At 34.4% G+C, this 26,564-nt stretch overlaps 1 protein-coding gene across 1 annotated transcript; it reads left to right on the top strand.

Annotated features, from left to right (window-relative positions):
* Positions 1–11,159: 11,159 nt before the first annotated feature.
* On the top strand, positions 11,160–15,877 carry LOC104246082 (amino acid transporter AVT6A-like). Its single transcript, XM_009801823.2, has 5 exons — positions 11,160–11,664; positions 12,193–12,345; positions 12,789–12,992; positions 14,365–14,830; positions 15,236–15,877. Exons 1-5 carry the CDS (start codon positions 11,262–11,264, stop codon positions 15,366–15,368), a joined length of 1,359 nt encoding a protein of 452 aa, XP_009800125.1. The 5' UTR covers positions 11,160–11,261; the 3' UTR covers positions 15,369–15,877.
* Positions 15,878–26,564: the final 10,687 nt, after the last annotated feature.

Genomic DNA, 26,564 nt, shown 5'->3' with positions numbered 1-26,564 from the left:
GGCACAACGTTTCAAATTCAGTGAGACTTGAACTCAAGATATTTGTGAGAATATGGCTCTTAAATTTTGATTGATGGCAAGTAATACATCTTCCTATCTCGAGGCTTCCATACCAAGATATGAATTTTTTGTGAGACTGCGCAAATCTGGAATTAATGGCGTGGTGCAATGTAAAGTTGACTTCAAAATATTATCTAGGACAATTCTGAAGTTGTTTGATTGGGAATTTTGGATATATTCTATATCTTGAAGTCTAGTTTTCAATAAATCAAACAGCTCCTAATTTCAACGTTCCTACACCAAGATATGAATTTTTTTGGTGAGACTGCGCAAATCTGGAATTGATAGCATGGTGCAATGTAAAGTTAATTTTGAAATATTACTTGGGATGATTCAGAAGTTGTTTGATTGAGAATTTTGGATATGTTCTAGGTCTTGAAGTATAATTTTCTTGAAATCAAACGGTTTGCAATTTTGATATTTCTACACCGAGATATTAATTTTTTGGTGAGATTGCGCAAATCTGGAATTGGTAGCATGGTGCAATATAAAATTAATTTCAAAATATTATCTGGGACGATTATAAAGTTGTTTGATTGATAATTTTGGATATGTTCTAAATCTTAAAGTCTAGTTTTCTTGAAATCAAACGGTTTGCAATTTCGATATTTTTACACCGAGATATGAATTTTTTGGTGAGACTGCGCAAATCTAAAAATTTTAACATGGTGAAATCTAGAGTTGATTTCAAAATATTATCCCGCGCGATTCTGAAGGTTTTTTATTCTGAGTATTGGATATATTTTAGATATTGAAGTCATCAAACGATTCATTATTTGGACTCTCCCACGGCAAGATATGAATCATTTGTTACAAGCACGTAAAGCTGAAAATTATGCGACTAAGATTAAAGTCGAACAATGTAAAGCAAAAGAGAAGTTGAAATATTTAAGCTCTCGAAGTCTCCAAGTTGAAGTCTTCAAGTGTATTTAAGTTAAAGTCTTCAAGTGTATTCAAGTTGAAGTCCCCAAGTTGAAACCTTCCCCGTCAATCTTCAAGTTGAAGTCTTCAAATCCGCTGATCTTCAAGTTGAAATATTTAGGCTCTCCAAGTCTCAAAGTTGAAGTCTTCAACCCCGTCGGTTTTTAAGTTGAAGTCTTCAAATCCGTTGATCTTCAAGTTGAAATATTTAGGCCCTCCAAGTCTCAAAGTTGAAGTCTTCAAGTCCGTCGGTTTTCAAGTTGAAGTCTTCAAATCCGTTGATCTTCAAGTTGAAATATTTAGGCCCTCCAAGTCTCAAAGTTGAAGTTTTCAAGTCCGTCGGTCTTCAAGTTGAAGTCTTCAAATTCGCCGATCTTCAAGTTGAAATATTTAGGCCCTCCAAGTCTCAAAGTTGAAGTCTTCAAGTTCGTCGGTCTTAAATTTGAAATATTTAAGGCCCCCAAGTTGAAGTCTTCAAGTCTTTCGGTCTTCAAATTTCAGTCTTCAAATTCGCCGATCTTAAAGTTGAATTGTTTAAGCCCTCCGAATCTTCGAGTTGAAGTATGCAAAGTCCGCCAAATCTTCAAAGTTTTCCAAGTGTTCAAGTCGATGTCGTCTTCGAGTTGAGGCTTTATAACTTTCCAATCTTAAGGTGGACATATAAGTCCCTTTGCACCTTAAGTTGGCCTCTTCGCGGGTTTGTCCTTAAAAGGAACTATGACTTTTCAATCTTAAGGTGGACATATGAGTCCCTTTGCACCTTAAGTTGGCCTCTTCGCGGGTTTTTCCCTAAAAGGAACTACAACTTTCCAATCTTAATGTGGACATATGAGTCCCTGTGCACCTTAAGTTGGCCTCGCTGATAGTCGGGCCATATTGAGAGTAATCTCTCTGGTAATGGGGCCACATTGAGAGTAATCTCTCCGGTAGTCAGACCATTTTGAGAGTAATCTCTCCGATAGTCGGGCCACATTGAGAGTAATCTCTCCGATAGTCGGGCCACATTGAGAGTAATCTCTCCGATAGTCAGGCCACATTGAGAGTAATCTCTCCGATAGTCGGGTCATGAGAGTAATCTCTCCGATATTTGGGCAAGGATGAATACTCATCCCCTCACATCCCAAGATTGTCTTCTTCATGCGTGGGTCATCTTGTTAACCAAAAATACATCCTTCTCGCTTGAACTACAAAAAAAAAAGACAACAAAACAAGAAAAGCACAAGAAAAGAAGAAGAAATTACCTTCGCACTAATGCTTTCGAATCTACAAAACTAGACTCAAGTGGCTTGCAAAAACTGCAAACTGATGCTCAATAAACACGAGCACATGGGTTTATATAGATCTCAAAGGGACTCCTGAAACGTGAATTGCCGATGTGGGACTGCAGATTTAGAGTAAAGACGTCAAAGAATTTGATCTCCTAAGTGGAGTCAAATTTGATCTACAATTAGTTCTTGAAAAGGACTTTACTGTTTGACGTTAAAAAGGATATGCGAATCCTAATACTATGATAGTTAGGATTGGAAAGGGAGCCTAATACTATGACGTAGAAAGAATATGCAAATCCTAATACTATGACAGCTAGTATTAGCCAATTTTCAATCATAGCAACTGTTTGAGTTGAAGATTGCCTATGGTATATCAGTTAGTCAAAAACTGTATTCTACAACCAACTTGCAAAGTTTTAACGTAGAAGACAAGGTGGCTAATACTACAACGTGATGCAAATCGAAAGAATGTGACATACTAAAGTGGCTAATAAATGAATCATGATATTACATAGCCTAGTGGTTGCAACTCAAACACTTGTGGCCTTGCAGCATTTTCGTATGCTGCCAAACACTCAAATGAAGCAAGGCGTCAAATTAAATAGATAAAGCAAAAGAAAAACTATCACATGTACTTCAAGCCTAGTCTCCGAAGATTAACATTCCACAACTCTTGAGGTAGGGGGTATTTGTAGGCATATAAATTGTATTAGAATTAAATTTATTAAATAATTGGACTATATTTTAAATTCAAGATATATTAGTCCAAATAAATATTATAGGCTAATATAATTGAATTAATTATATAAGTCCAATACATATGAGTTAAATAAATAAGTCTTAATCCATTGGGCTAGCTCATTAATTGGGCCAGAGTGATGAGCCCACTTCATCAAGCCCAAGATGTCATCTTTCTAGAGCCCCAGTTTGGTGTCACGTGTCAAATGACGTGGCATGCCAAGTCAAATGAAAGAGCCAATAGGATCGTGCCATGTGTCAAAATGACAAGGCATGCCAGTCACACTAAAAGGCCAATGAAATTGCGCCACGTGTGCAAGTGACATGTTCTGGCCAATCAAATGCGGTCATGTCACACTTCAATTTGATTGGTCAGAAAGAGTTTGTTCTTATCATGACTTCTCCCTTCCACAACTATAAATATGAGTCTTCGTAACTCAGAAAAGACACCAGAAGTTATAACAAGAAGCAAGAAAGAGCTCGTGGATCAAACGCTGCAAATTTGTCCACAAGTTTCAAGCTTCAAGTTCAAGTTCAAGAAATCAAGTGCAAGTTCAAGAACGAAGAACAAATCAAGGTCAAGTTCAAGCAATCAAGCTCAAGCTCAAGAACAAGATCATCGTTCGAGGCAACAAATACATATTCAAGATCAAGCTCAAAGGCCCTTGAATTTATTTACTATTGGAAGTAAGAATTAGAGGATTCATAGAGATTGTAACACTTAGATATTCGAAATAAAATACTACGATTGTTGCAATATTTTTCGGTCTTAATCTTATTTTCTCGACGCAAATTTATTGTCTACAGACTCATTTCTCCTTTTTTATACTCCTTGAAGATAATGGAGAAACTTTATATGATTTTGAAATTACCCTCCCCGAATGTTGGCTTAATAATCTATGATTATTTGTTTAATGATAGCAATACTATTTTTCAATTCTTAGTTTATGCAAGCAAAGTAAAATAATATTACGTGCCTTTAGTGCACTATTGATTCATGATTCATGAAAATAAGCCAAATCCAATAATTCTCCACGTTGGTTAATTTACTGACAATTAAACTATCATATAAAGTTATTTAAGTAACTTTATTATTGTCCCAATTTTATAGTTGTATGTGTATATATGTAAATATATAAACATGTAATTGTGGTGAGTTTAATTTTTAATGTACGTGCTACGAAATTATATCAATGTGCATTTATTTAAGTATGTGACATAATTTGTATAAGTACGTGCACTTGCATAAATTTTATTTAGTAATTTATATTTTATCACAAATTTAATATTGTATCCAATGTATGTTTGTTTGTTCTCTTTTAACAGGTTATTTGGATTACTCGATCACGCAATTGCAAAATTCTTTTGTTTTTTTACTGATTATAATTATGTTAAAATACTAACTAAAATGATAATAGCTACTTCCCGTGCAAGATGTTAATTTAATGGCAAGACTATATTTGGTAATTTTTTATATGAATTTTTGATTTTTTTCACACATCGTAATTACTTGATAATTATCACTAATTCTAATCTCATACTTTTCAGATGCAATTTGCATATTAATAACGGTAAAACCACTTTTTGGAGAAGAACGGAGCAAGATAATAGAGACAATAGTTACAAATAAAAAGTAAGTTAAAATCAAACAAATTTTAACACAAAATTATCATTGACGTACTAGGATAAGTTAATGAAATTTATGCAATTTGTAATCTTAAAATATTAATGTGATCAATATAAATGTTACTTTATCATGAGAAATTTTTTGCCGAAAAGATGGTGAAATTTTAAAAAAATAAAAGATGCTAAATCAACCAATGACATCTAAAAATTATAATGGGTCAATCTGCTGCCAAGTATACTTTTATCCTAAGAATTTATCTCCCCTCCCCTCCCCCTTCCAAAAAAATGAAGGATATTCTTTCAAATTCGTTCGAAAATAATTTAGCATATATTTATATTTTGCGATGATGATAAATAAACACTAGGTCAAACAATGTCTAATTGGATCGTATCTGCTATAACATATTTTCTCACATGACCAATTTTTTGTTACATTTTCAAAAGGGATATCAATGTCAATGAAGAGTTCGGGCCATGAAAGAGCAATCAAAATAGATAAAATGAACGTATGTCATGAATATCGTCTATAAAGAAGTATTAGGTAAGATACACTTCACTACATTTTGTACCTTATAAAATTAAAATAAGTAAAGAAATTGTATTTATCTAATTAAACTTTAATTGTCTCATCTTCGTATGTTTAGAGTATATCCATTCATCTTGACATCAACAAACAAGCTACTATGCAATGATCCACATTTATTATTTGCAGAAATTTATCTGATGGCACTGGTAATTCTTTATATATGACTCTATTAGTTATGTTTGTACATGTTTACTCACTTATTTTAATGTCATACTTTTCAGATGTAGTTTTTATTTTAGTAACAATAAAATCATATATTTTAGAAGGACGAAGTAGAATAAGAGAGATAACAGTTACAAATGAAAGATTAAATTATTATTACACATGTTTATGATAGGTGTTCATTTTATATCCTATATAGATAAAATATAATGTAATACATGTCACACCTCCTTTTTCTGCGCCCGCGAGGGTACATGGGAGTTTTCTCCAATTAAAGGACAGTCGAAACGAGATTTGTTTGTTTGTTTCAGAGTCGCCACTTGGGAATTTTAAGGCGTCCCAAGTCACCAATTTTTATCCCTGAATCGAGGAGAATATGACTCTGTCTATTTAACAGTCTGCGCACCAGAAATCCGGATAAGGAATTCTGTTAACCCGGGAGAAGGTGTTAGGCATTCCCGAGTTCCGTGGTTCTAGCACGGTCGCTCAACTGTTATATTCGGCTTGATTATTTTGATTTGTTAAATACATTTTTATTGCATGATTTTATTGTTACCGCTTCTATTTAGATTTAAAGACCCTTCTTTGAATCGAATCACGCGTACGTATATTCGTGTTATAAATTATATTTTAACGTGAAAAATCGTGTTACGCGTACGTATACACAATGATATTGATAATATAATAATTATTATAATTATTTTCGAAATTATGCTTTAATAAAATCAAGAACATTCGCCCCTTTTGTATAATTAAGTAGTGAACCTCACATCTCGGGTTTTTATGAAATTAATAATGATATTCTCCGAGGAATCCCTTTTATTAAATATTCGATCGAAGTTGCGCGAACGCATAATCCGAATTGCTTTTAGAAATATAATCAGGTTACGCGAACGTATCCCTAATCACAAAAATATTCTTGATAAGGTTCTCTACAAATTGTTATTATGTGTTGACCGCGAGTCTTGTTTTACACATATGAATCATATACCTCAAATTTTAAAAAATTAATGACGAGAAAAAGAAAACAGACAATACGTATCTAAAACTAACATTTTTTCGTGGATACAACATTTGGATGTCCATAAATCGAATCGTGTGTAAAATTGGGAAAGAACTTAAAATGGTAAACAAATTAATAGTTTCCGCAGAATCTTCATTGTTTCATTTAAGGCGAACTCTTCTTCTATATATCTTTTACATAAAATGCCACGATTCGTTTATAAATCCTATGTCCTTCTCATGTATTTGTTTTAGTCCAAAGTTGCAATGGTTTGGTTAATGTTTGCAATGGAAGACAAGAGTCAAGTTGATAAGAAAGAGAACTATTATACAAATTGATTCAATAAAATTTCATCACATGCAATATAGTTGTACGTTTGAACCATTCCTAATATTGTATCAACTCACCTTCCACATATGATTATATATATACTCATCATCATGCCATATATGAACATACAACTTATATCAATCTAAACCAAAATCAGATTTTTTACAAGATATACTAATAATGTAATTTCTTGATACTTCCATTCTACTTTACATTTAGCTAACAATATTACGGGATGTAATTAATGGCCCATTTTATGCCATGTTCCCTACCTTGATATTTCAATCATGACTTCACTTAATGAAAATTCCGAAATAGATGATATTATTACAACACTTAAACGAATTTTAAGAGGTAACAATTATCTTATATTCATTACGCCAAACGTACTACTATATTAATCAACTGAAACAAAAACCAAATTTTTAACTAATGAACTTGAACGAATGGAAAACAGAATTATAATTCCCGAACTTCATTAATTTGTCATGTTGAAGCTTTTCGTGACATGAATTTACAGATATGTACCTGATATTGGAAGCAAAAGAAAATGAAGATGAGAATCAGCAGCAGTAATAACAGTACAACAGCAACAACTGCCCAGCAACAGTAACAACCCAGTAACAGACCGGTGGAGTAGTAATCCCAAAAACAAAAGCTTTAAGCTTTAAATGAAACAACAACCATTAATACTAATTTCAAACAAAGAAAGAAAGCAGTAGATTTTTTAGCTTTTATTTTTATTTTGAAAGCTTAAATATTTTTCGGAATTTTTCTCTCTTCTATTCTCTGTCCGTTTTTTTTCTCTATCTGTGTGTGTATTTTTCTCGTATCTTTTCTGTCTGTGTGTGTCCTCCATTCTGATTTCATGACCTCTTCTTATAACCCATCCCATAAACCTTTCAATTAATTAAAATCCATACTTTTTCTCTACCCAACCCATTATCTTCTCACTCATCCCCATTACATTAAATAAACATATCACACCACCCCATTTCATTTTGTCCCCCATGCCTAACATAAAATAATGCAAGATTCCCCCTTTAAATTAAATCTTGTCCCCCCTTTATATTAAATAACCATATCACAACCCACCCCATTTTATTTTGTCCCCCATGCTTCAAATAAACAATTTCAAAATGTACAATTCCTAAACTACCCCTCACGACCTTACTGAAATTACCAAACTACCCCTGAACGTACTACAAATTACCAAACTACCCATCAGCTATAACACATCATTTAATCAAACATAACCAAAATATAGACAATATGATTAATTTCTAACAATGTTCAAACAACAAATTTCATGAACATGATTTCTTCAACATTTCAACAACAAAGCACATGAACACAAATTGAACAACAAAGAACAACTAAAATTTGATTGAACAATATTTTAGCAACAAACAATCTTATTTTCGGATTCAACAACAACAACAAACAAGTATATTTAGATTTCTAAATTCAATAATATTGAACTTAAAATCAACTACTCTAACAACATTACAACAAACAATTCCTATAAACAAGATTATGAGACAAATTCAAGAAATAATCATAAATGATAAACAAAAAATCAAACTATACACATTTCGGATTCAAGATCAAACAAACATAATATGAACATGAATTAAATCTAAAAATAAAAACGATGGATTCAAATGATTAAAACCAACATACTTCCCTTATTACAACTAAATTCTTTTAGGCAAATGACAAAACAAAAACCTAAGAAGAAACAATTATGAACTTAAGCTTGAACTTAACAATATTAACAATTTCCGGAAAATACATAAAATACATGAAACAAACTGAAGAAACAATTAATTAAACTTCAATTTGTATCTAACTAATATTAAACTAACAAATATTCATTTAAACAATAATACAAACATGAAATAAACATGAAAACAACTAATTAAACTTCTAATTGAAATCTGAAAATTAATTTTAGCAAAGCACATGAACATGAACAAACTAGAAAAATGATTTCAACGATAAACAACGAACAAAACAAGAATCAAATATTTAACGATTTTAACTTTTAGAAATATAAAAACGAAATATGGACAAAATAAAACTCAAAAACAACTAACCAGAGATGAATCAACGAAGAACTTTGATTGTAAACAAATCTGTCCGAGCCTCGACTAAAACTCGAACAAATAACGACGAAGACGAAGAGAAGATGAAGCAGCCCGTAGCTACTGCCACGACGAGCAGCAGCAGCAGTCCGTCCAACACCTGCTGCGACGAGCAGCAGCAGCACGACGTCGAGATAGCAGCAGCGGCGGCGGCGACAGGCAGCAGCAGCGGCGGCGACAGGCAGCAGCAGCGCGGACAGCCATGGACGATGACATGGTCGACGTCGAAGCTCGTCCATGGCTGTGTTCGTTTGGTTGTTTGGTTGAGACAGAAGAAGCAGCGACGGGGCTTCGAACAACAGAAGGAACAAACAACGGGCTGGTCGACGCACAAGCAGAAGCAACTGGTGGCGACGACGGACTGTTTTGCCGGAGAAGATGAAGCTCGACCAAACGACGACGAACTAGAGCAACAATGGTGGACGAAGAAGATGAAGTGCTTGGGCAGCAGCTGTTTGGACGATGAGGGTGTGTCGAAGAAGAAGGTAAAGGGCAGCCATGGATGCTTGGTTGGAGCTTTGGAGGAAGAAGAAGAAGATAGGAGGGGGGGATGGTTTAGATTTTAGGGTTTTCTTCTTTTAGTTTTTGTTTTGTGTCTTTGAAATGCAAGATAGGGGTATTGGGTCTTTTGGGTTATGGACTGGGTCGACCCAGTTCGAAATGGACTGGGTCGTAGGGAAGATTGGGCCATTTTTTGGGCCTATGGCTTGAAATCGAAGAAGAGGCCCAATTCCGACTTTCTTTATATTTTCGCTCTTTTTTCTTCTTTTATTTCTCTAAAACTAAATTATAAAAATACTTAAACTATTATTAAGAATTAAATTAAGTTATAAAAGCGCAAATTAACTCCCAATAACAATTAACGCACAATTAAGTAATAATTAAGCATAAAATTGTATATTTGGACATTAAATGCTAAAAATGCAAACGATGCCTATTTTTGTAATTTTTAATTTTTGTAAAACAAATTTAATTACTAACAACTGTAGAATTAAATCCTACATGCAAAATGCGACATATTTTTGTATTTTTTATTAATTTATCAAATAAACACGCACAGACAAATACAAATAATTATTCAAAATGTCACAAAATATCACAAAATTGCACACCAAAGAAAAATCATTTTATTTTTGGATTTTTTGGGAGTAATTCTCATATTAGGCAAAAATCACGTGCTTACAATACATGCAGCTTGTAAAATATAAGTATGATTGTTGATTGTTCATCTTCGTAAGTTTAGATGATTAAATAATTTTGTCCTCGATAAATAAATCACCATTCCACATTGATCATTCACATATATACTTAATTCTTTGATGTACTTATATACTCAAAAGCTTTATTTCAATAGTAATGATGATATTATTATATAAAATCAAGTACCACAAGACTCGGCATACACGTGCAACATATGCACCGAGAATACTCCTAACATTTTGATAAATTAAATATTATTGGTGTGTACGACATATCTTAGTATTTCCAACACACATTTCCCAGTAAATGCATGCTACGAGAACAATAATCGTCGATTGACAATTCACATTCATCATTCATTAAAACTGTACGTATTCTTCATCTATAATTATTTACTCAAAATTTTTGTTTCAATACTTTATTTATTTTATTTTACAAATCGTGTACTACATGACTAGGGATACATGTGAAACTAGTTTTCTAGAATAATGGGTATTATATTATTGATTATATTGTTACAAAAAATACGACAGTATTTTTATTGTTTTGTTCTTATATCTTGTTAGATGACTATTTAAAGAATTAGCACACCTTTTATCAAAAGAAACTTTTGAGTTTAATAAAGATAAACTCAATCTTGTAAAACGTAAGCTGAAAAGAAGGTGTTGTTTATATCTGACAACATTCATAAATGCTTTACAGTAAAACGCATTATAATACAATGTTTTAGTAAAACATTGTATTATAATGCCTTTTACATTTAAAAACGATTTATTAATTAAAACGCAGTGTTATACTACGTTTTTCTTTAACGGCTAACTTTCCGTTAAATTAAAACGCAGTATAATACTGCATTTTAGTTAGAAATATAATTTTTTTTAATTGTATAAAGGTATTTTGAGTCCAAAATATCATTATTTAGGTTTCGGACTCAACAAAATACACTCAAGAATTTATTTTTAAATTTTGGTAATTTCGAAAATTTCAAGAAATTCTTTGTAAAATCTCTCTTACATAGCTGGCACAGAGACGAAGTTTTTCTGGGACCCACATGTCACGTGGCGGTGAATCATTGGTTGGAGCCTTAAATAAAGCGTTGTCACCGGTAGTTCCCGCGTAAATTTCATGTAACGCCTTTTTGCTGAAACAAATTTCTTAAAGCACCCCATATTCCTTCCTCATTCCAAATAATCCCCCGCAATTTTCCAAAAATTACGAAAATGACCTACTCCGACCGGAAGCATCGTCGGAGCCCTAAAACCACCCCTCTTCTGCCGCAAAAGGACGCCAATTTCGGCCATTCCGAAGCCGGATTCGACGGCGCTTCCTTCTCCGGCGCCGTCTTCAATCTCTCCACTACAATGGTCGGCGCCGGAATTATGGCACTTCCGGCTACTCTTAAGCAACTCGGTGCAATTCCAGGTCTTATCGTTATAATCCTCGCCGCTATGCTGACGGAGAAGTCAATTGAAATGTTGCTTAGATTCACCAGAGTTTCCAAATCCGCCTCCTCCTACTCCGGCCTCGCCGGCGATGCGTTCGGCGGATTTGGCCGTACTTTATTGGAAACTTGTATCGTGATTAACAATCTCGGAATGCTTGTTGTCTACATGATCATTATTGGTACCTAACTCCAGCTCATTTTTTTCCTTTTAGTTTACGAAATTTATTGATTTTCTAGAAGTACTAGTTGTTTCTTAAATTACACAGTTTCAAATTTTTTAAAAGTCCACAATTTTTGTATTTTAATTACGGAAAATAGTTTTTTTTATGTCCTGGTCAGCTTGAGGCACCTAGACTGTCCTAGCAGAGTTCTCCTTCCACTTCGTTAACCACTAGGCTACATCCTTCGGTTAAAAAAAATAGTTATTGTTAGCACTCTTTTTGTAGTTTTCAAATACTTTTTAAGTGTTTTTTTTTTAAAATTTCTGGAAATTGATGTCCACATTGAGATTAAATTAGATGCTTTGATGATTGTACTAAAAGCACCTCATTCTTTGGGATGGAGTACATTTTTTTTCTCAACTGAAGAACATGGGGGAAGAGGTATAGTGGAAGGCCTGCAGCGTTAGCTCCATCTTGGTTGTTGCTTAATCTAGTAGCCCAAGATTTATCTGTGTAGGCTAATGAAAATGGTGTGTTTGATTGCAGGTGATGTATTATCTGGAACTTCATCTGATGGGGTACACTATTCGGGCGTAATGGAAGAATGGTTTGGTCAACATTGGTGGACTGTGCGCTCCAACATATTGCTTCTTACTACACTCCTTGTCTTTGTTCCTCTTGTTTCATTCAAACGTGTTGGTGAGCATCGTAATTCACTCGTTCATAAATATATATCACCTCATAGTGGAATGTGTAAATTATTATCCTCCATATATAAATAAATATGATCCCTCTTATGTAGTTGTAAACCAAATTGCTGTCAGGACAGTACGTAGTAGTAGGGCAGTCAGTGTCCTATTTTGAAAGTTCTGAGTGTTAAATTGCTAGAGAAAATAGTTCTAACTTCTAAGGGAGAAAGTGCTCAGCTGACCAAGGTATGAAGAGCTGATCACACTTTACCTTAGTAATACTACCTAGAATGCAATAATTTTATGTCAGAGCAATCTCTTCCACAGTATCCAGGGTCATCAGAAAAAGGCTTTCGTTGTTTAGTAGTGCGAATTATTCTACACATTGCTCTGTAAATGTACTATCTGCCCTCATCCATTAATATTCATGACTTGTTTTATTGTTTTGGGCAGATTCATTGAGATATACATCAGCCATGTCAGTCGCTCTAGCTGTTGTATTTGTGGTAATCACAGCTGGAATAGTCATTGTTAAGTTCATTAATGGAAGCATTGCAATGCCCCGCTTGCTGCCAAAACTCATTGATCAAGCATCTTTCTGGAAGCTTTTCACAACTGTCCCTGTACTTGTCACTGCCTATATTTGCCATCACAATAGTAAGTTCTAGTTTCACCTGCATAGACTTCTTTGTGAGTGAGCAGATTGTTAATTTTTAGTTATACGTGGGTTTATACAGTGAAACCATATAAAAAGAAACAAACACTGAAACCATTATAAAGAGATTTCCTCGAAGGCTTTGCTTTGGGTAATAGTTCCTTTGTTGCATTCAGTTATATGTTAGCATCTTTAGTACATTTGGAAGAGCAGTTCTTTTAAGAGCTTGAGTCGTGGATTTATGTTAAGGTTGAGGAGATCTAGGTGTTCCTTTATATATCTTTCCTTATCAACAAAATTATCCCCAAAGGAGCTTACATCCTTATGTTCATTTCTATCCTTATATCTAGTTACCTTAGGAAATTATACTTGGGGGCTTTGGACCAAAACCTTGAGAGATGGCCAGTAGCTAGACTCAGATCCAACTACAAAAAAGTAATGCACGACATTTGTCAACCATTGGGTTACTTCACTTTCTTCTATGTGTCTTTATACAATGACACTAGGCAGCAGCAATGTTACATGTAATCTTCATATGTGTTGATGTAGTTGTTCAAACGCGCAGAATATGGATATGGGTACTTTGTTCAGATCCTTCAAACGCACTTTAAAATGTTGCTAACTCCAAGATACCCATACTGGACACATACCACAAGCCTAAGTCTATCTAATATAGGATATAGTCGTAGTTCATCGTCATTGTACGATTGAATTCTGAACTCCTGAAAATTTCTCTGTCATTCTTTGTTTGATATTCAGCAGAAAGTATTATTCTGCAAAACATCAAAAGGACATTCAACACCACTTTTGGTGCATGCCCTAATTCAATCGCTGTTGCTCTGTGACTACGGAGGCGGAAAATGGGCTATATTAAATAGCTTGCCAGTTTGTTAGTTACACATATCACCAAGTGGCTTTAGCGTACTCTTCTATAATTGATTTTCTTTTGTCTGTACTCTGCTGGGAGTAGATTCTTGGTGTAATAGTGGTATGTTGGCTGAAATCTTAATGTTGTGACCTAAATGGAATAAAGAGGGCTACTGTGGGATATCGTTGGATCAGAAAAGGAACAAAATGCAGAATTAAGGGTGACCAGTAATGAAGTTGGATGATAGAGGAACTGAGAATCAGAAGCAGTGTCAAGAAAGAATGAAGGAATGCGTTGGGTTTTGCTACTGTTTCTCTGTCTGCATATTTTTTTCTTCCTTTTTTCTAATTAAGCTAGGGTACTTTTTTAACCAAATTAAAGCAAAAGAAACGTCACTTGCTAGACAAGGTGTTTTCCTATACGTCAGTCTGGATAAATGCAACTCCATATGATTGAGCAAAAATTACTAGTGAAAACACTAATATTTGTTTCATTATATGTTGCAGTACATCCAATAGAGAATGAGCTAAGAGATGGCAGCCAGATGAAGTCAATAGTCCGGACTTCAATTGCGTTATGCACAACTGTATATGTGGCAACCAGCTTTTTTGGATTCCTTCTCTTTGGCGATCATACCTTGGATGATGTACTCGCCAACTTTGACGGTGAACTTGGGATTCCTTATAGCTCATTGCTTAATGATGTGGTGCGAGTGAGCTATGTCATCCACTTGATGCTTGTTTTCCCAATTGTTTTCTTTTCCCTTCGCCTCAATATGGATGGCCTCTTTTTCCCATATGCAATTCCTATTGCCTATGATAATCGCAGATTCTTTTCAGTCACAGCAGCTCTCATCTGTTTCATTTTTTTGGGAGCAAATTGTGTACCTAGCATTTGGGATGCATTCCAGTTTACTGGTGCCACAGCTACTGTCTCTGTTGGTTTCATTTTTCCGGCTGCTATTGTCCTTAGGTGAGTGCCCGTGTCTACCATCTTCCCTTTTCAGGCTGGTTTAACAATGGATCTTAAAAGTTGTTAGTTGTCCAACCATTTCTTTTATGAAAATTCTTTAAAGTGTTTGACTACTCTGGTTACTCCTTGTCACATATTCAAATGTTACCTGCTTTTGTTTCGTAATGATTTCCTACAAGCTGGTTATATAGTTGTTCCTCTTTATGAGCCAACTAGTTGAAAAGCAAACTCAAATAAGTTGGTAATGAATGTTCCTAAAAGTTGATTACATATAATGGAAACTAAGCATGAGTCTTGGAGTTTATAATATGTCTAGCTTCGATTAGCAGCCTCTTTTATCAGTTATAGTTTTTTCTTATTTCTCATACTACTCAAAGTTAATTTTCCATCTTCGCCATTGAACAGGGATACACATGGAATTGCAACCAAGAGGGACAGGTTAGTATCATGGGTCATGATACTGTTAGCGGTTTCATCAAGCACTGTGGCAATCTGCAGTGACATTTACAGCATTTTCAATATTGGAGTTGAAGCTTAGTAGGGGAGGGCAAGTTGTCACTCTCTGTCTATTTAAATATTTGCCGAAGGCAGATTAAGGTTTATAGTCGTCACACCCTTCTTTGGGAGAATTCAAATATGTCAAAAAATTAGGTGTTCACAATAGTCAGTGATGCGATGCACTTCAGATCAGTTAACTGATTTTTTGTGATTGATGCTAAGTTTATCCCAAGTGCATTAACAGGAAGATACATGAGAACAGTTTCGATACCGAGGAAAAGTACCATGCAGAAATCGGTCCATATTCTGTACAGCACACAAAATTTGTAATCTGCAGTAGAAGAGCTAATTTTTTTTTGATTTTGATTTATCATTACGAAACTGTTGAGCATCTATAGAAAACGGCCTCTCTAGCTCCACAATGCAAGAGTAAGGTCTGTATGCACTACCCTCTCTAGACTCCACCGGTGGAAATACACTGAATATGTTGTTTATCATTATGAAACTGAGCATTTTTGTAAAATTTGTCAAATTCTGTTCCTGATACAATTTTCAGGTTGCAATAGTTTGTAGTTTTTCATTTAAAGCCATGAAAATTTCAGCAGCTAAGTCCTTTGTTATTGTTTTGTAGTAGTTCTTTCCAAAAATGGTAGGGAAAAGGTAAGGAAAAGACAAGAAGAATGATTGCTTGTGATTCGACTTCACTGAGGAAATTGAACTGTTTCGAGCTAACCTTTTTGTGAAATGCTTTTGGAGAACAAAAATAATCTTAAGGTATTATTTTTAAAAGAAGGAATTAGAATGAAGAAAATGACCTCTTCAGGTCCTAATGTTTAAATACTCATTGCCCTCGACATTTCAGAAGTCTGAGAAAGGCAAAATTGCTGGCATCATTAACATTCTGTCAGGTATCGCTCAATATTTTGGTATCTTGTAATCTAAGACATGTCAAACAAACCCAACGGGAAAATATGAGTAGAACTGTATAAGGAACTCCAAAGAGAAAGAGTACAAAGGAGTGGAGTAGAAAACTAGGTTACGAAGGTATTGATATGTGGGCCAATTGTTGCAACATTTAAACATATTAACGTTGACAAACTTGACATATTTTCTACCTCTTCTTATTAGTGTTTTTATATTCTTTTTTCACACAGTTCAATAGTTATCCATTCCATCATTTGGAATTACCCAAACCCTATTATAACCTGTGACACCGACATTCTACCATGTGTCTACTGGATTGGCATTACTCTGGCCTTGTCATTCTACTCCAGCTTGACTCGCTCATGACTTTTTGAGTATTTTTCCAGCATGCGAGGAGGCTGGGAATAAGTTGTGGCTAATGATCAATAAATTGCTGAAAATCAGAAATTAAATCACAAAAAAATAGCTATCTTGGTAGATAAAATTATCCAATATTTCTAATAGTGATATGAAGCAAATACAAATGAAATGGAGTATTAGAAGTGCGTTCATACTAGTTCAGATACCATTATTATCAGGAAAAAAAGAAACATATAATTAATTTTATTTTTTTCTATCTATCTAGCTCCCCATTTATTAGGACAACCGTCAAAATAAAAAGATGGTTTTTTCTACCTTTGAAACATCAGTTTTCACACAATATAGGAGGTTCTCTAAAGTTGATGCAGGTAGAATTCTAGTTGCTGTCTTTTAGTAAAGATCAGTGTAAGTTATAAATTTTATGACGTGACATCTCAACCGTCCAATTTCAGCCGTTAACCTTTGAATCCAAAGATGGTTTTCATCCTACTGCGATTCCTGTACAATTTAGAAAAGGGTTGTATGTTGAATTCCTTGAGTGCAAATTTTGGGCAGAGACGACGGAAGCGGGAGTGGAAGTGAGGCTTGATTCTCAAGTCATCCCTAAGAGGGGTAGTTTCAAGTACCTGGGGTCGTTTATTCAGGGGTCCGGGGAGATCGACGAGGATGTCACACACCGTATAGGGGTGGGGTGGATGAAATGGAGGTTAGCGACGGGAGTCCTGTGTGACAAGAAAGTGCCACTGTTACTGAAAGGTAAATTTTATAGGGCAGTGGTTAGGCCTGCTATGTTGTATGGGACCGAGTGTTGGCCGGTGAAGATCTCACACATCCAGAGGATGAAAGTTGCAGAGATGAGGATGTTGAGGTGGATGTGCGGGCATACAAGGAAGGATAAGATTAGAAATGAAGATATTCGAGAGAAGGTGGGTGTGGCCCCCATGGAGGACAAGATGCGGGAAGCAAGACTCAGATGGTTCGGGCACATTCAGAGGAGGAACACTGATGCACCGGTGAGAAGGTGTGAACGACTGGCGGTGGTGGGTACGAGGAGAGGTAGAGGGAGACCTAAGAAGTATTGGGGAGAGGTGATCAGGCAGGATATGGCGCGACTTAGGGTTACTGAGGACATGGCCCTAAACAGGGAATTGTGGAGATCGAGCATTAAGGTTGTAGGTTAGGGGAAATTGTGATGTCTTTTTTACAGCGCACTAGAGTGAGACTAGCCAGTTAGGAATTAGTCTTAGGATGCTATTGATCAACTACTGATGATGGGCTTTATCTTCTGTGTATTAATACCTTACATCTTTCTCGTATTTCCTATATCTCTTATATTGCTGTTACTTTGTTATTTTATGGTATTTATGTTATGTTATGGATTTTATGGTATTTTATGTTGTTTTATTATGAGTCTATTGATAGTACTAATATAGTGTCTCTTGTTGCCTCTTTGAGCCGAGGGTCTCCTGGAAACAGCCTCTCTGCCCCTCGGGGTAGAGGTAAGGTCTGCGTACATATTACCCTCCCCAGACCCCACTTGTGGGATTACACTGGGTTGTTGTTGTTGTTGTTGTTGTTGTTGTTGTATGTTGAATTCTTCCATAAACAAAATATAATAGTTGAAAATTATATATATATTTCTATATGTTATATATAAAAGTATATTCAAATTTTATATATTTTTACGGCTATCGAATGTCAAGTTTCGGCATTAAAAGTGATCATTGTCCAAATTTCTCGCATGTCACATAAAATTTCTCATATGTCCGTTTCGTTATTACAATTTTTTTAATGTAAGAAATCAGAAGCTATACGGAAATTATCATTGAATCTCAGTTAGTCTTGGTAGCAATGACTATTCATTTAATCTTCAAATAGCATCACTAGATCTTCAACAAAGTAAATTTATATATACGTATTCCTGGGGCTCATATAATTATTCTTGTTTGCATGTCATTATCAAAGAAACTTACAAGTAGTAGAATAGTAGAAGCTAGTGGGTAAGATTCTTTGGTAATATGTGGAGACTATATATTTTTAGTGTTACGCTATTATTCCCTTATCAAAATTCAAAACCTAGCTATAGATGCCAAACAAGAAGACAGTAATTAGTTGTCCCTCATTTAGATTGATATGTCTTTTCCCAACACCTTTGTATAAATCTCATGATGGTGATAACTTTAGCTACTTAGATCTGTAGGTTAATAATGTAATTATCCTTCCAAAATTAGTATAGAAACTAATTTGCCTAAATGGAGTTGTTGGTATTAGTGACACTAGTGATTTAAGTACTGGTTTTAATTGCCGAAGAAGTTGTTTTTTTTTGGGGGGGCGAGGGGAGGAGGGGTATTAAAAAGAAACTAAACATTGATTTCTCCGATGGGCAGCAAAAAGTGCTATAGTTAAATTTTGTTTTGTACAACTTACCCAATTTGGCCTTCATTTTAAGAGGCCAGGTATGTTTATCGGGAGAAATTCAAAAATAGCCAGATTTACGACGGGTCGTTCAAAAATATCCAGTTTTAAAAGTAATCGAAATTTAGTCATTTTTCATGTAAAGATAAATCTGAGCGAAAACACTGTTCAAAATCCGGAAAATATGCCAGTATATTATACTGGAGTTCTAGTATAAGTATGATTGAACTCCAGCATTTTATACTGGAGTTCCAGGATAAGTATGCTGGAACTCCAGCATAATATGATGGAGTTCCAGCATAAGTACACTAGAACTCCAGCATAATATACTGGAGTTCCAACAAGTATAATTGTCCAGTATAATATGCTGGAGTTTGGAGCACCGGTGCTCCAGTCTCCAGTATATTATACTGGAGTCAGCAAAGTATACCGGTCCAGAATAATATGTTGGAGTTCATACACAGGTGCACCGAACTCTAGTATATTATTCGGGACCGGTCTCTATTGCAGCAAAATAGTGGTTATTTTTCATTGACTTCGTAAACGCTGACTATTTTTGAATGACCAATCCGAAAATTGGCTATACCGTGCTATTTTTACATGTTTATCGCATTGTTATATAATAATAACACTATTTGTCAAAAAAATTAATACATTAGGATAAACTTGATCTTTCTTTGTTAAACCCTTATTTATATTTACTAAGGGTGTATTTATTTTTGGCGTTTAGTTAGCATGAGAATACGTAGCTTAATAATAGCAGTAGAATAATGCTTAATAAATGTCTGACAATAATGTTTAAATGTTGATTGAAATGGATGTTGTTGCGGCCAAACGCACGCGTAAGTATACGCGGTCGTCAAGTAATAAAGTGACTAAAAGTCGAATGTCGAACCCACGAGGACTTGTGATTAACTATTAACTAATTAGACTATCCTAATTATCTAAACAAGAATTAAACCTAAGAAGTGTGTGACTCTAAGCTAATTAAAATAAAAGAAAAACAAATAGTGAACGTTGAACAAAAGAAGAGTAGATTTTTATGTTATCAATGTGATGAAACGATCTAAGTTATGGGCTATCTAACAATCATATTGTATTCTTCAAATGAATTGACTAACTAATTTATCTAATTTATTGATTGACTGGGTTAATATTGCTCATAAGAATCTGTCGAGTTCTTATTCGCCTATTCAAGCTAACCTAATGCCTATATGTCTATGGAATTAGAATTAACAAGAACGCATTGATAATTCATGTACATCAACCAAGCAAGACAATTAGGTATATGTCTATCCTAACCGCGAATTCATTCCCCGATGCCCAGGTTTAAGAACTTTCTCTACTCAATCCTATATGCAATCTAGAATTCCCACTTTCGAGATCAATTCTAAATTTTTAGATAGTATTCAATTAGTGATCAAGCAATCAAATAATTAAGTTCAGGATTGAATAAATAAACTAATATGAAAATCAAGAAACCAAAATCAATATCCAAATAACAATAGTCATGAAAGAACCACAACCCTAGAACGTGAAGTTTAGCTCCATATAGACATGATAGCCAAACAACAAATCATACAAGGAAATATAAAAATTACTAATTTTGGTGGAAGAAAAGGTGAAACCCGGCCTCCACGGCGACTCTGTGCTCTCCCTTTGTTAAAAGTTTGTCCAAAGTTACAAAAATAACATTTTTACAAATATTTATACCAAGTAGGGTCGGGCCCAGATGAAAACACCTTCTCCCACGCGAAATAGAAAAATAACTCTGTAAAAATTGCACAGGCGTGCCAGATAGGGAGACGCACCATGCGGGGTGGTAGTGGACTTTATCAGAAACCTTGCAATTTCGAGTTAAGAGCAAATCAGGCAGCCGCAGCTCGCCGCGGCTGTGGGAATTTGGGAAAATGTAAAACACAAAAGTTTTAGCCCTTTTAAATATCTTTCCAACAATATATTATGGAGCCCAAATAGATTTCTGAGTGAAACGTTATGCGCATTTTACTGGACAATGTGCAATATACCTACTCGATTCTTCATTTCATTCTTAAAGCGCACTACCATCCGTAGATCCCCGAACACGTTCCCAACTTAATCTTTGAGCTTTTACTCAGACTTCAAAGCTCCATAATAGCTTGAATTCATTCCATAACATTTACATAGATCGAAATCATTCCTACAAGACATAAAACACACATTTAGTGCAAAACACTAGCGATTAAAGCTCAAACTCTATTAAAGTACCGTAAATTAGAGTGTAATAAGGAATTAAAATACGTAATTTATAGCTTATTATCAACACCCCACACTTAAACCATTGCTCGTCCTCGAGCAATCAAACTACACTTTATATAGACACGATCTTTTTAAATAATTCTCCTAACTCATCACACCAAGAATATTTAAAATAGACTAAGTACAAAAGTGTAACATCATCTCAAGATTTGACTCACAAGTACCACGCATCATTCACAACTTGCTCACTTACTCTAAGTTTCTAACATAGAGGTCAACAACATTGTCTTTCCTTCATGAATCAAGTGCCCTCACACAATAATAGAGAGTAGTTTCATACACAATAGAAATTAATACAATTATGAACTCAAGATAGAAAGAATTCACTCACTCTCAGAAACAACATTGATATGCCACAAAGAGGAAACATAGGCTTGTCCGTAGTGTACTACTCTATTACTTGAGCTCATTTAGTCTAGGATCAAGTAGGACTTTAATTGGTTATAATGTAGGTTGCGAGACGGGTAGGATACATTTGGATATAAGAGTGACTACACCTCCCTAAACACTTTAATACATACACTTTACCTTCCAAAACCCCACACTTATGTCAAACCATAACTCCACATTCACATCAATGTATATTAACTCCATACTTCTTTAAGCGCAATTACATCAAGAGTTACCACTATCAAGGAATATTTTTCACAACAGTACAACTATTTTTTCTTTCTTTTTCAATTCAAGTGGCTCTTACTTTTTAAAAATAATGCACATTTCTCCTTATTTCATTAGTACAACTCAAAAGCCAAACCAACCAACCCACACTTTAACTTTTATAAAGTTTAAAATAATTCAAGTGCTCATGAGAGGTGAAAAGTTTCAAATAGATGGTTAATTCAAACAAATGTATAAGGCTTGTAATGTGGCTGCCAAAGAAACAAGATTACAGGCTCAAAGAGTTAACTATGTACATAACAATTAGGCGGGTAAACTATATATATCTGGCTCTACAAAGAAATTCTATATCACTTCCAAGACTGGATAAATCTACTATTTTGCTTTGCAAACACACGAGGCAAGTTCTAGATATTAGACGCAATACATAGAGTGACACACAAACCTAACACACATGGTACTTATACAAGACAATTAAGCAGAGTTAAGATCATACAATTTAAGGTACTTATACAAGAGTAAAAAACTGAGCCTAATTGTCAGAACTAAGCACTTACTATTCTCAAGGTATAACAAAGTCAAAAGATATTACTTCAATTCCAATCACAACACAATGGCTCCTACTCCTAAAAAAAATAAAACTAACTACACCCGGTTCAAACAAAGCCCTTGGAAAAGAACTGCAACACAAAGAAAAACCAAGGGGAAATTATTGCTCTATCTACAAAGAAAATCTTTTTGTCCTTTTTCTTTAGACTTAAATCCCTCAAGAAACATGTCGAATGAGATCCATCGTTGGTAAAAGTCTAATTTTCTACCTTTTTTTAATTTTAAAATTAATCACCTAAAATACTACACTACTATAAAAAAAAAATATGAAACAAAAAAATAAATAAGAAATTAACATACTAATATAATACTACTAATGATATAAAGGTGTGAGCACGTGATTTTTGCTTTAACGAAAACTACTCCAAAAATAAATCAAAAAATAAAATAAATTTCTTTTACTGTGTAATTTTTGAATTTGCGTGGTGTTAAATGTTTGTGTTATGTCCGTAAATGTTTATTTTGTCAAAATAAATCAAAAAATAAAATAAAATACATATTGCATGCATATAGGATTTAATTATGCATTTAAGAGATAATTTAAATAAAATCACAAAAATATGCGTTTGTTCTAATTTTAATGTTTCATTGTGTGATTGATGTTTTGACTATGTGTTAAATAATTGTTATGAAGTAATTAATATTTTTGGTGTAAGGTTAAAAAATTGTTTTATAATTTTTATTAGGATTTTTATTTTATTTTATTAGAAAATATATGTAATTGTGAAAGAATATTGGACCTGGATTAAAATCCAGGCCCAAGTGAATTAATTACCCCAACAGCCCAAACCAAATTACCCCCCTTTTAGCCCAGGTCCGGTCCAGTCCGAAAAGAATCAATACGACAGCGTTTAGTCGCGGTTCAGCATGGACCGTTCGATCAAATCCAATCAACGGACGAGATCTCCTACCCTTACCCGAAACCTGTAACCCGACCCTTGGACCCGATACAGGCCGACCCTGAACTTAGACCAAACGACGTCGTTCGGATTAGTGGATTAATCCTGGCCTTTCATCTTACTTGATCGGACGGATAACATCAATCCACCCCACCCCTATATAAGTCCCCAAGCCTTACCCGGCCCCTAACTGAACACCCCCCTCCTACACTGTTCATCATCGTCCCCCAAACCCCCACTCCTAACCCTAGCCGCCCTAGGATTCCACCGCCTGAAACCCGGCGGCATCAACGCCGCCGGTCACCAAAATAACACCATAGAATCCCCTGAGCCTCCTCTATCCAAATATGTTAGCCGTTGGGCTCGAATCCTCCTGAAGGTTCTCGAATCTTCATTTGAAGATTCGAGCCAAGTTCAGACCTAAACCAAACAACACCTAGTTAACACCATAGCTTCCCCTAGTCATCCTGAGTATGGATCTGTTGGTTGTTTGGCTCGAATCAGTCCCGAGCTTCTCGAATCTTCTTTTGAAGATTCGGACCAAACAAGGGACGAACTCAGATCCGTTTCAAATTAACACCAAATAACCCCTAGGCTACCCTCACCATTGTGTCATGTTTGGTTCTTCTCGAATCTGACCAGAAATGGTTAAATCCCAAATCGAGTTTTTAAGAACCCTAAAAATACCAAACTTCCGGATTCTGTGCATATTAAATGAAGATTGAGGTTTAATCGACCTTAGTCGAAGTATTTTCAGTGGAAAATACTTCGACTAAGGTCAGTTTGATTTCAAACAAAAATCCGAAGCCGAGTTGAGTTCGAGTCTGATTAAAATTCAGAGGTATTTTTCTATTTATTTTGTGTATTTTTGTGTTTGTTTTAGTCTGTGTCAATAGCTTTTTAATTTTTCATATTTTTGTTTTGATTAATTTTGTCATTTCTGTCTCCTACCTATCTACTTAATCCGAATGTGAAATGTTTCTGTTGGTTATGTTTGTTTACAATGTGTGTAATCGACTCGATTAAGTTCGTCGATTAGTTACATTATGAATCCCCGTTATGATAATACATTGTAATAACCTGCTCACCTGTTTTGATTGACTATTATCATGTTGTTGTAATCAGTTAGTTAGACCTTGCTAATTAGTTGGTTCTTGTTTAATAAGTCAGAAAGTTTATCAAACATTTGAGTATTAATTTTGGGCAGTTGGTTTCAGGCAAAGTCAGTATACTGACCATGCCCCTGCATTCATACATATTTCAGATTTAGTCTGAATTGTTCTGATTCTGTGTGATGTTGTTGAGATGTTAAGTTTGAATTCAAATTTACAAATGTTGCATAGATACAACTGTGTTAGGAAGTTGTTTAGAATTGGTTTTAGCTGTTAAAATCAGAAGGATAACCAAGCCTGGACAGATTTTAAAATCAGTTTTGTAACATATTCTGGATTTTGGTCTGGGGCAGTAATAACAATAATATTAAGGGATTTTCAGGGGGTATTTGAAGAATGAAACAGTAGGGTAATGTAATAATAATAGTGTGTTTATAATGGAATGTTAGTGGCTATAATTTAATGGGATAATGGGAAACAAAGGGTAATGGAATGCTGGAAATCAGGGAAAAGTTCACTTAATGGGATTTAAAGTAGTTAAAAGCAGATTTTAGATAGGATTTTCTGTTTTTAAAAGATAAAAGGGTGCAACCATCCCTGTATAAATACAGGAGCTGGACAGACCTTTAAAGGAGGGGTCTGGATCAGTTTTTTTTGAAGAGAGTCTTTCTGAGTTTAGGGAGACAGAGAGAATTTTTAAGAGAGAATTTTGAAGAGATTTTGAGGGCTGAGATTTTAAAGGAAGGAAACAGAAAATAGAACACTCACATACACACTCACACACAGATACAGCAGCAGAAACAGAAAATCAGAAACAAACTGAATTTGAAACTGAAGAAAAACTGAAATCTGAAATGTTGTTCTTTTGTTGAATCTGTTCAACTTTATGTGATTCCACTGTTCAGTTAAAATCCGAAGTGTTTCTTAAAAGTACTTTACTGTGCATCTGGGCTCTTCGAATCCTATTCTTGTTCAGATTTACTGGGTTATCAGTATATTCTACTGAATTTGTTACTGCTGTAACTGCTGAAACTTACTTCTTCTACCTCCATTTCAGGTATATATATCTTTTAAATTTTAAGTTGGAAAGAGATTTCAGCATGACCCATCAATGAAGCTTGAATTGAAATGCTATTTCCAATTGTCCAAGTTCATTATTTTCATTTTTTATGTTAATTAATTAGTAGTGAACTCAATTTGATAGCCATGAGTTAAATTGTCTTATTTTGAAATTCATATAAAACTTTGTAATAATGTTATCCATGTCAAATTTCATTAGTTTAGTTATCTATGAGTTGTGTAAATAAGAAGCATGGCAGAAAGTTAGTTTTTATTTACACTTCATGATGTTGTTAGATAGGTATAGCATAACATAGCATTATCAAAGAAAAATATGCTATAAGTTTATCTTGTTAGTTAATTAGTTGTTGTTTAAAGCTAGATGATGATTAGCTGCAATTTGCCATTTTTTGGCATAACATTGGTGGTGTTCATAATTTATAGTTGAAAGATGTATTAGTATAATCCGTATGTTCAAAAGTGTCAAATATAGTAAGTAATATATTGTATGCAATATCATTTTATTAAGTCAACAAGATTTATTCTCTTTCTTAGTAATAAAGGGCTTAGGAACTTATACAATGTGAAAATTAATAGTTAGTAATAATTCACATAGATTGAGAATCAAATTGGTTTGATTATATCTATATCTATCCTAACTCAATCATAGGCATAACTAAGTAAGTTAATTTCATCTATTAAGATTAAAACGAGTATGTGAGAATAAGTTGAGTTGTATATACACAAATGGCAACACTTTAAATCAATGGTAATTAGAAATAGAATTTGCATTAAGTAAATCATGAAAATTCCCGGAAAATATTTCCTTCCTTTATGAATCATTTATTTTCGGTTTCATATGCAATTTATTCTTTGGCATATATATATATGTCACATTTGTTTTAAAGTTAGTATTAATCATATTTTTATTCTGTCCTTTGA

Source organism: Nicotiana sylvestris, chromosome 4, assembly GCF_000393655.2.
Source record: "Nicotiana sylvestris chromosome 4, ASM39365v2, whole genome shotgun sequence".
NCBI classification, from domain to species: Eukaryota; Viridiplantae; Streptophyta; class Magnoliopsida; order Solanales; family Solanaceae; genus Nicotiana; species Nicotiana sylvestris.
This window is presented reverse-complemented; position numbering and strand designations above follow the sequence as displayed.